We start from the raw sequence: 10,633 nt of genomic DNA, 5'->3' as shown, positions 1-10,633 counted from the left end.
GAAAAATGTCTTCACTAAAAGAATTATCAAGCATTAGAATAGGCTGCCCAAGGAATTGGTGAAATCACCATTCGTGGAAGTCTTCAGAAGGCCTGTAAATGTGACACCTGGGAGCATGGTTTAGTGGGGAAGATGGCAATGCTGGGTTAACAGTAGGACCCTGATTTTAGAGATATTTTCTAACCTTAATGAGTATATGATTCTGTGTATCTACATGTTGGACTTCTGACTGGACTTGACTGGACTACTGACTTTTTATGTTTTCATTCCTATTAATAGTACTAATAAAACCAGCTGTAAATTAGCACAGAGATGCTAGTGTACTTCAAAATACTTGTGTTAACATGAGTTAAACGTATGTCCTAAGTTTGTTAATGTAAAATGGGTGAACCATTTCATGAAATAACTTTTGCATTATTCAGGTCCCATTCAAATGAATAATAAAAGTTAAAGACTAAGCTTAAACTTAAAAATAAGACTTAAATTACGTCTTAAAACTTCAGTTTTGTTCATTATTTGAACAGTGGTTTAAGTAATGTGCTAATTTGACTGCTTAATAACTTCTTACTCTTATTGTCTCTTTCTGTGTACCAATAAGATATTTATCATTCAAAGTACTTAATTCCTTATTTCCGGACAACTGAGTTGTTTTTTGAGGGTTTGACCTTGTCAATTATTTCTAGAAAACTAAGCAGAGTATTAATCTGTGAAAGTTTGGGTGTTGTATTCAAAGAGGTTTTGAATTTTGAGTAACTGTGAAGGTCCATACAAATTGTACCTTTTCATACATTTTGCATTGGCTGTAAATCTGGTCATGTGATGTCAAACAGGTTATTATTTTATAAATATAATTTAAAGATAAAGTAACCCTAATGTTACCATATTTTTATGCATGTGAAATGGCTTTGGAGTAAAAAAATACCTGGTTGTTGTGGATTTTGTAAGCTTTCACTGAACTGTGTTCTTGGACAAAAGTATTAGATATTTCCATGCTTGTCAGAAATCAGGAATTGGACTGAAAAAATTGACTGAATTTAAAAATACCATGCCTATATTCTTCAAGTGGTATTGCTACTATTATTTGAAGAAGTACAGAAATTTATAGTATGTGTTCTATTGTAAACAGCTGTATTTTCTTCTGATCATATGGGAAAGTTAAAAATGTTGTCCCTGAGAACATTATATTATATTTTTAAGGTGAAGAAAATGACTGAACTTCAGCAATTTTTTTTAAAAGTATTAGCAAATTGTACATATTCGAAGTTTGGTGGTGTGGAGTTTCCTCAGTTCAGAGGTGTTTTGAAACTGCCCTTAGTCTTCGTACTTAAGACTACTGGTAGATAATTAATTTGTTTCTAAAAACACTGATACCAGAGTTTTTGTATGTTAAAGAAAGAAACAACTACATAAAAAGTTGAAAGTGAAATCTGATGTGGAAGGTTTTACAGAGGTGTTTGTGTGGTCACATCCTGCATGTGTTGTTCTAATTACAGTCACATAGTGGTTGTTTTGAGGGGATGAGAATCCTTTCTTCCTTTTTTCCTTCATTATTTATTTTTCATTCAGTATGATATGTGTGAAACTTAATGCACCTCCCAAAGCCACCTGAGAAAACATGCTCACTCGGTTCCTCGTGTAGTTTTCTTCAGCTTTCATCAGTGGTAGTGCTCACACTGTTAAGCATTTATTAGTTGACCTTCACAGATAGTCATTTGAGGTGATGGATATTATTAGCCTGGCTTTCCAGTTCAGAAACTGGTGCTCAGAGATGAAAATCAAGTTTTGTTACATACTTGCTAACTTCCAAGTTTTTCAACAGGATAGTTTGCAACCTTAAGTTTTCCAGATGCCCTGCCATTTCTGTAATACCTTGTGGGTTTAAATCTCAGCTCTTACTTTGTCTCCTATTATTCTTCTATTACTGAAAGTATTCACTAAGCCTTTAGACAAGGCCCTCAGTGTTAAATATGTTGGTCAGGAAAATGTAGCAGCCCTGCAAGTGCTTTGTAGAGAAGGCAATATGAAAACTCATTCTCCTTGCTTAGCTGCTTGGAGTCTTGAACAGCCTGCTATCTGCAGTTGTCTCTTTCACTTAGTTACACGTTCAGGGTTGTGGGTAGGACAAAAGAAGAGGGACACTCATCAGTGTATCTAACAGGTGTATCTAACAGATCTACTGTAAAGTTCAGTAGCTCGTAGAGAATTGACCAGACAAATGGGATTTTTGTGCTGAGCATTTGGCTTTTTTCAACCTCTGCGTTCTGTTTGTTTGGTGTTTGTTTCATGTAATTCCCTAACCTTTCCTTAAAACTTGTTTAAAGAATTCAGATTCACTTTTATGCAGATTTCTACATATGCCTTAGTGTTGTACTTTTGAGCTCATGATTACAGATCTCCTTATCAGTAGTATCTGGGAATGTTTGCACACTGAATATCTTTTTTAATGCTATTTCTGCAGGATAGAATGGACCCAAAGATCCTTGGGATTTCTCTTACTGCTTTTAGCGGCAGGACTGTTTAAAAAGTGGCAACATCCTTCTGCTCTTTATAACTGTATTTTTGCTTTTTCACTAGTGTAATTATTAGGTGACATTTTTTGTGGTTTTAACAACAGAAGCAGAGGACAATTTCTCACTACACTTTCACATTACACAGTGGGCTTGGGGTCACCCTGTAGTTCTCATGCATAGAATGTTTCTTGCTGGAAAAAACATAACTATTCTAACTGTAACTCTTAAAAATCCTGATAATTTAATAGATAACTGTAGAGTTAAAAAAATGAAAAATTACTATAGTGGACAGTGAGAAAGATAACAATGAAGTTGAAGCTGCTTTTTCTCAGCACCAGAAATGTTAGGCTCTGTTATCTGATATCTATTACTGCAGTTTTTTTATGCACTTGAATATGTCCTTACATGTTTCTGGTTCACTAAAATTCCAACTTGAAAGCAGGTGTTCTAGCTGAGTGAAAAGTGCAATATTTAATTGTTATTTTGTTTGTTCTTCACTTACAACATTTGCCAACTGTTATTTTGTACTTAACAGGTCACTACTCAAGTCTCTGTGCCAACAAAAACATATGAACTGCTTCATCGAATGAGTGGAAAAGGATTAGCAGCTCATTATTATTTCTCAAGACAGCCAGGCCTTTTTGGTGATCATATGGTACCTGTGCAAGTGACAGTAACAAATACAACCGATCAGAAGATAGAGAATATTCACATCGAGGAGAAGAAATTACCTCCAGGCATGAGGATGCATGAGTTTAATCCAATAGGTAATCATATCCTATCTTTAAAAATACAGACTCTTAACATTTCAAATAGAGGAAAGTGTTTTTGCATAGCCATACATATACTCATATATATATATATATATCTGTGTGTGTGTGTGTATGTATGTATACGTGTGTATGTAGGTATACATACACACACTTATGCAACTATCTATTCTTAGATAGTCTGATTTTAACAAAAATTTAATTCAGCTTCCCTTGTATTTGACTTTGAAAATAGTTCCTTAGATCAGAACTTCCATGCCTGAAAGCTTACCTGCTTGTTCAAATATCAATTATGTTACAGCTCTTCCAGCTGATACAATAACATTTTTCTGTATACTGACAAACTTTGATTTTCTGACAGCTTTAGTCTAGAATGTCTGTTATGGGATATTGTTAAAAATGAGGATTTATATATTCACAATTGTTTCTTACCAAACTTTAAGTAAATTTGTAGATGTAATGTGTATTTTGGTGGCTCGGAGCGTTGTCATTTTTTCCTTGTGAGCTTATGCAAGTAGAGAAGGAATGTATGTTTTAGTTTAGCTTATATCTACCATACTTCCACAAAGTGTGTCTGCCTAGACTGGATAGAAAGCAATGCTGCAGTCAGCCCAAACCTAAGTTGTTTCATTTTCTACCATCTGATTACAAGGGTTTTTTGCTAAATTTCTATTAGTGGAAAGGAGTATAAAACCTGAGAAAGAACACAGATCATAGCAACTTTTATTCAAGAGTAGTATCTGTGCATGCAACCTACTTTCTTTTTTTTAGGACACTGTGGTGTAGTCAGAAGGAACGAAAATGTCTGTTGCATAATACAAATGGGAAGGACAGACATGCTCCTTTTTGACACAAGCTCCTATTTCTTTAGACGCATTTCTTCTCCTTCAATGAGCTACATTATTATGTGAATCTGTATCACATTAGAAGAATACATGAGCGTGTTTTTAAAGCACAGTAGTGAAGTACAGAGTATTCTTTGCTTTAAGTAGTTAAGACTGTCGGTATTAAATGGCTCTATGCTATTAAAATACTTATTTTTTTAACATTGTAAAGGTTATACAGATTTACACCAAGTTGTCCAATGCTACAGTTTATTTCAGAGTTAAGATTATGGAACTACTTCCATTTTGGTAATGATATACTTTGTCAGGACAGTTACATTTAGGAACTGTATTAGTCTTTGTTTTAATACTAATTAATAATAATAATCATTTTGGTTTTTATATTTATTTCTCAAGATAAGAAGTCCTGCTCAGAGTTCTGAATTCAAGTTAGTTTTGACCATCAGCTTTATTGTATATCCCTCCTTTTAAAACATTTAAAGAAATAAAGCACAAAGGCTTACAAGTAGAAATCTAGTAACACTGTAGATTGGATCAGGAGGTACTGTACCCACAATAACAGTCAATTAAAAATAGCATTCACGTGTCTCACATAAAAACCATGGAGGAAAAAAAAAGTTGAATTAATAAATGGTCCACTTAAGATTTCTTGAACTCCACAAAACAATCCTACCCTTTAAAGTATTTATTTCTCCAATAAGGACATTGTGCTATCTGTCCTGTGAAGCTTTTGGTTTCTTCTGCAGAAAATTAGCTATACATCATCTGTAGTTCCTTCAAAAAATGTTACTTTTCTTGCTTAAATGCAAATTTTCAGTATTCTTTGTCACTTTATTTAGAACAAAGTTCATATACCCTGTTCTTATTCTTTTATGTTTCCAGCATTTGGAAAACACATCCTATAATTTGCCCAGCAGAACCAAGAGAAGTGTCAGTGTAGACAGGTATTCCTACTGGAGTATAAACCTAGTTTTACCTCACTCACTGCAATTATTGTTAGCAATTGTCCTGATTTTTCCAGTAGAAATGGTCCAGATTATTTCACTGAAGTCCCCCTGCACATTTTCTTGTTGGCTAATTGCCTTTGAAACCCCTTTGAAAACATTAAGCTCAAAGACTTTGGTAAAGTTTATTCTGAATTTGAGCTGGACCCTGTAATCTTTCAATGCTTTACACAGACTCTGTGGAATACTTTGTTTTTCATTCATTCCCTAGCATTAGTTTAGATTCTGCCTTACTGCATCAACTCCATGTTTCCGTATTTTTCCAAACTTAATCTTGATATTGTTAAATTTTGTTTCCTTTTGTCATGGAACAGTTGCCTACTTTTCAGTTCCTGAAAAGCATCAGATACGTTATGAATAGTCTGGAAATTGGACATTTTTCTGCCTGTCCAATTCTTTTTATTTGAATTCCTTTCTTTTAACTGTGCTTTTAGCTTTTCTTTGTTGTAATCTTGAGAAGTCAAACTTTGATTTGGTGCTTGTTTTTAATACTTCTACTTAGAGCTTAAAAGAAAAAGCCTTTAAAGAAAGCTTTGTCTTTACAACATTAAGGAAATAGTGTAGTGATTTAGTCAAGAAGCTAAGAATGATAATATCTCTTGATATCTTAACTGTCAAGAGTGTCTGTGACACACACACACACACACACATATATATATACTGCTTGTATAGCACAAAATGGTCTTCCATTTTGTGTTTATAATCTTTCTTCTCCCTTCCAACTAATGCAGTTGGAATATTGAGACATTAGTAAACCACGGAAATTATGAAATAGTTTAAGTTCAGCTCATTTTCCACTACTGTGTGTATTAATGTAAATTTTAATAGTAGTTCTTGTGTTTTGCTATTTACTAACTAAATCTGCAAACTGGTGTTATTGAAAATGAAACCTCAGTGCTGGATCTGTACAGAATTAAAAGGATGTAACTTCAATATGTTTTTTTCTATAAAATATTTTCTTCAGTTATCTAATACAAATCCTTATTTTGTTGATAGAGCTGTAAGATTGAAATGGCAACATTTCATGTCCACTAACTGTGTGGGAGGGGGAATCTAAGACACTTAAATGTGTAAGTGTGACATTTTGGTGACACCTTCTTGAAATAAAACTACAGCTGTTGATTCTTTTCTTATGGAGCTTTTTGGGCTTTGTTAACATATGTTTTTAATTATATGAAGTTTGACTGTTTGCATCTGGGGTCTTCTGTTGCCTTGCATGGATACTTTACCTGTTACAAATCTCTTCATTTAGAGTGCCTTGAGCCTGGAGGATCCACTACCGTTACAATGGGTGTTGACTTCTGTGATTCTACTCAGACAGCCGGTTTCCAGTTATGGTGAGTTAGGGGAGGGTAATTTTTGGCTCTTGGAAGGCAAAAGTAGTGTTTATTGGAAGTTTACTTGCCAGTAGCAGTCCTGCTGTTCATTAAATATTTAGAGAATTAAACAAAACTCATAGCATGATGTATACCCAACACGTTCTTAGAGAAATAATACATGATTAGTGTTCAGTTTTACATGTTTTCTTCGGCCTTCAAATTTTTTTTAGCACTTGCTTCTCAAAACACAGATTTGATAGTAAGCCCAAATCTAGGTTTGAAATCATGTGTTTACACTCAAAAACTCTTTGACACATTGTGTTTGGGAGGCATAGTTTTTCCCTTGGTGTAAATGATACTAAGCAGAAACATTAAGTCTTCTTTTGATTTAGAATTACTTCTCTGTTTTTCAGCTTTTTTTTTCTTTGGTCTGCTCTTCTTGGGATTCTTCTTATTAACGCCCTCTTGAAAGGAGCAGTCAGGTCTGACTATTCTCCTGTAGTGTTTTGTGTGTGTTCTGCCTTGTAAGAAATTGCAAGTCATAAAAGCACTTAGTGTGAGCAATTTTACTACCTCAAGTGCTTATTATGGCTGTTTGTGATCTATGTAACATGACTGCATGAAACCACCTCCAAAACTTGCTGGCCTAAAGAGTTTATCCTCATGCTGTAGATTCTTTTAAATAAATAGTGAGAGAATGAAAACAAGTAATTGGCTAGCCGACTACATTTTGTCTTACATTCTTGATTTACGTTTTTTGTGCTTTTTATTGGCATGTTCAAGGTCCTCCTTTCTTTGAGTTCCTTCTGCATTCTAGGATAACAGGGAACCCATTCACCCAGTGAGAATTCTGTTATAAACTAGCATTTGAAAGCAGGGTAAATTTATAGTAGTGATGTCCAAACACTGGGAAAGAATAGAAGGGGGAAACCTTCTTTTAGAGCTGTTCACTTTTATGTAGTCTTTGAAACTGTGCAAAAGCAGTATATAGATCTGTACGTCCTTTTTTTTTTTTTTACACATTTTGAAATAATGGGGATTTTACATGTTTTGTTGCAAGAATCACTGTTTTCAATGTTCTGTACAAAAAAAAAAAAGGTATCGAAGAGACATTCACATTTCTGCAATCCAGTTTAAGGGAAACCCTTTGAGAAAGTTCTGTACCCCTTTCTTAAGTACTGTAGCAATTTTAGTGTACTACTGCTACAGCCTGTGCAATTTACAGGTTATTAAAGACAGCAAGAAAATATTAATCATAGAGATGTACCCTAGTGACTCCAAAAGTACTGCTAAAATAAGATTGCTTGTTCTAGGGGCAAGAAGTTGTTACTATTGAATTTTTTCTTTCCATTTCTCAAACATTTCCCAGTACAATAGATACTCCTACGTAGTCATTTTACACCTGTTTGTACCTCCAGCAAGATGTCTGCAGCATGTAGTTTATGTGCATCATATTGTCATAGCTGGTCTGTATACTGTTTGCTGGAATTTGGAAACAGCTTTGAACTGTTGCCTGATGCTAGGTTTGTTTGGGAAGGAAGTTCCCTTCTACAGAGTGCAATTTCAAAATTGCTTCAAAATGATAGGCTCTCTTTTCCTAAATATGTTTCAGGTTTTTAAAATAGAATATTCTCAGTTTATCAAGCAGAAACATTCTTTTTTAAATAGAGCAGATATTTTTCTTTCAAGTGCGTGTTTTCAGTATACCAATGATTTGATTTCAAACTTACACCATTTATTTAAGAATCTTAGCAGTGATGAGGATAAGCAATGTAGCATAACACATTGATTTTATGCAGATCATCACCTTTATGTTTTGGGAGGTCTGCTGTATTAGTGATATATAAAAACTGATTACTTTCTCCAACATTGCCTAGTAATTGTTTATTATTTTCCTGTTAGACAAACAAGACAGATCAATATTCCTGAACACCAACCAGACTATGAGTAACATCACTGTAGATAGATTTGCCTCAGACCTCAGTGGTGTATTCATTTTAATGATTTAGACAATGTGAGTCCAATGACAAAGCGCTCAAGCTAGGTTTAAAATTAAATTAAGAATAGGAATTGCTTACTTTATTCCTTTGCTAATTGATAGGGCCTTGTTTCTTTGTCACTAGTTCTTAGAAAATAGTATGATAATAGGTAAAATGTTCTTTGCGTTAAATTTGCTATTTGAAAACATATGCTGTTCAAAATGTTACTCATCTGCAATATCACTGGAGAAATTGTGCAGTGTGATGTTTTGGGAGCAATGTCTTAGACAACTCAGATGCAGCCTTTTTAACTTGTCATACTTCTTAAAAAGCTTTTATCCAAAAGAAGGAATGACTTCTAGAAGTTAGGCAAAATATAGTTGAGATACTGTGTGAAATATTTTGATATTCCTGTATTTCCTACTAACATATCCTTATGAAAGACATTGTCAGTTATTTTGCATTTTTGTTAGAAGCATGTTCAGCAGTAAAGTGTTCCTGATCATAACAATTTTCTTTATGTTGTTCTAAGAGGAGCACTTTATCTTGCATCAAATGTAATTGATCCTGAAGTGGTGTAATCACAATTACTCACTTTCTTAATTGGCCTGCCCAAAATCAGAAAATGGAAACCGATCGGCAGTGTTTAAATCAATAGCTTTGTAGTAAAGCTTGTGGGGGTAGGGACGTAGTGGTAATGGGTAGATCAATTGGTCTTAGATGCCAATCATGGACTGTGTGTTTTGCATAGCAAACACTACCTTTCTGCTAGGGGATGTGCTGTGGTACTATTGGTTCGATAAATACAAACTGTATAAAGAAAAAAACCTAACAAGAGCCATAAAATATTTAGATCTTTTTCTCAATTTGTTGTACAGATTCAAGGACAATGAAGGAGAAATTGTATTAAAGAGAAGTTTGAAGGGCTGAGCTTTGAAAGACCTCCCTCACAAATACTGTTTCTGTTAAGCAAAGCTTACCAAGATCACATATCTAATTAAAAAGAAGTGAAACCCCTTAACTTGAAAACTGTGCCTAATGCATTTATTTAGAATGTGTATTAGACTGTTCACACTATGTACTTGTAAGGAGAATATCTCTTCATTGCTATTTTTCTTGTGCCACCTCCTTGCAGAGGCAGACTGTTTCAGCCACACTGGTGTTCTGCATGATAATGCCTCTCAAGCAGAATGTTAAAGAGGAATAAATGAGGAACTTGGTCTTTTCAAAGATTTTTTTTGAGTGATACTCTGTCTTTTTGGGTTACTTTGTTATCATTCTGCAAGCAGGATATACACAGCTTAGAAGCTTAAAGCACTTTATTATTAGCTAACTCACCTGCAATGTAGGTTGCTAGCTTGTTGAATCCTAGTTAAATTTTAGTATATTCACCATCCCAGAAAGAGACCTCAGCCTTAGGTAAGCAGGTAGGCAAAGGGTGAGCAGTTGAGCAAGTTGAGCAGTTGAGCAAAGGTTGGAATGTATCCTTGATGCAACAGACTAACTGCACTACTCCACTGACTGTGCAATTACTTTTTTTTCCCTTGTCAGATTTTCAAGATTTCTACATCATTGTGTCTTCTCTTGAATCCTTGAGCTCCTAGTGATCACTACCTTAGCAATCCTACCACTACCTCTTATGCTATCTTTATTGTCTTGCTTGTCTCTACTTTTCAGATATTCTCAGGTCTTTTAGCTTACCAGTTTTCTGAGATATCTGAACAGAGATTTGGGAGCTTTGCCATGTCAGAATTTGGCCATGGGTCCTTGGAATGAAGACATTTGAATCCCTTGAGAAAAAAGACAAGGAAGGTTATAGAGACACAGAAGATTACAGCATATACATGCCCTTATCCTATCTTGTGTACGTATATTTAGCATTATGAATTCCTATCTGCATTTGTAAATCCCAGTAGGCAAATCTCCAGTTTCTTGTAGGTATCTGATGAATAAGGAAAGGTGAAGGGGAGTTCTCCTTTTTACAACATTAAAAGCTGAAGAAGAAAGCTTGTCTTTGCCTCTTCTTCCCTTTTCATCCCCTCTTTACAAACTCTCTTGGCTGTTCCCAAAACTATGAAAGAACAGTTTCTGGAGAACCTGTTCTCTTCTTTTCCCTGTTCTTTTGAACGATATGTAGGGTGTTGTTTAGCTTTTTTTGAAACCGCTTGGCGTAGGGAAAGGGTCCATGCCATGCGTCTCTTTTGCT

General features: G+C 34.7%; 1 protein-coding gene across 4 annotated transcripts in view; it reads left to right on the top strand.

The window, feature by feature from the left end:
* AP3B1 (adaptor related protein complex 3 subunit beta 1) overlaps positions 1–10,633 on the top strand; it is a 150,214-nt gene that overhangs the window by 116,413 nt on the left and 23,168 nt on the right. For all 4 annotated transcript variants that reach the window (XM_027671455.1, XM_027671456.1, XM_027671454.1 and 1 more), the window contains 2 exons: positions 3,046–3,277; positions 6,382–6,466. In XM_027671455.1, coding sequence (XP_027527256.1) covers positions 3,046–3,277; positions 6,382–6,466 — 317 coding nt within the window. The remainder of the gene's footprint in view (positions 1–3,045; positions 3,278–6,381; positions 6,467–10,633) is intronic.

This window comes from Neopelma chrysocephalum, unplaced genomic scaffold (genome assembly GCF_003984885.1).
Source record: "Neopelma chrysocephalum unplaced genomic scaffold, ASM398488v2 Primary Assembly neopelma1_97102, whole genome shotgun sequence".
Lineage (NCBI taxonomy): Eukaryota > Metazoa > Chordata > Aves > Passeriformes > Pipridae > Neopelma > Neopelma chrysocephalum.
This window is presented reverse-complemented; position numbering and strand designations above follow the sequence as displayed.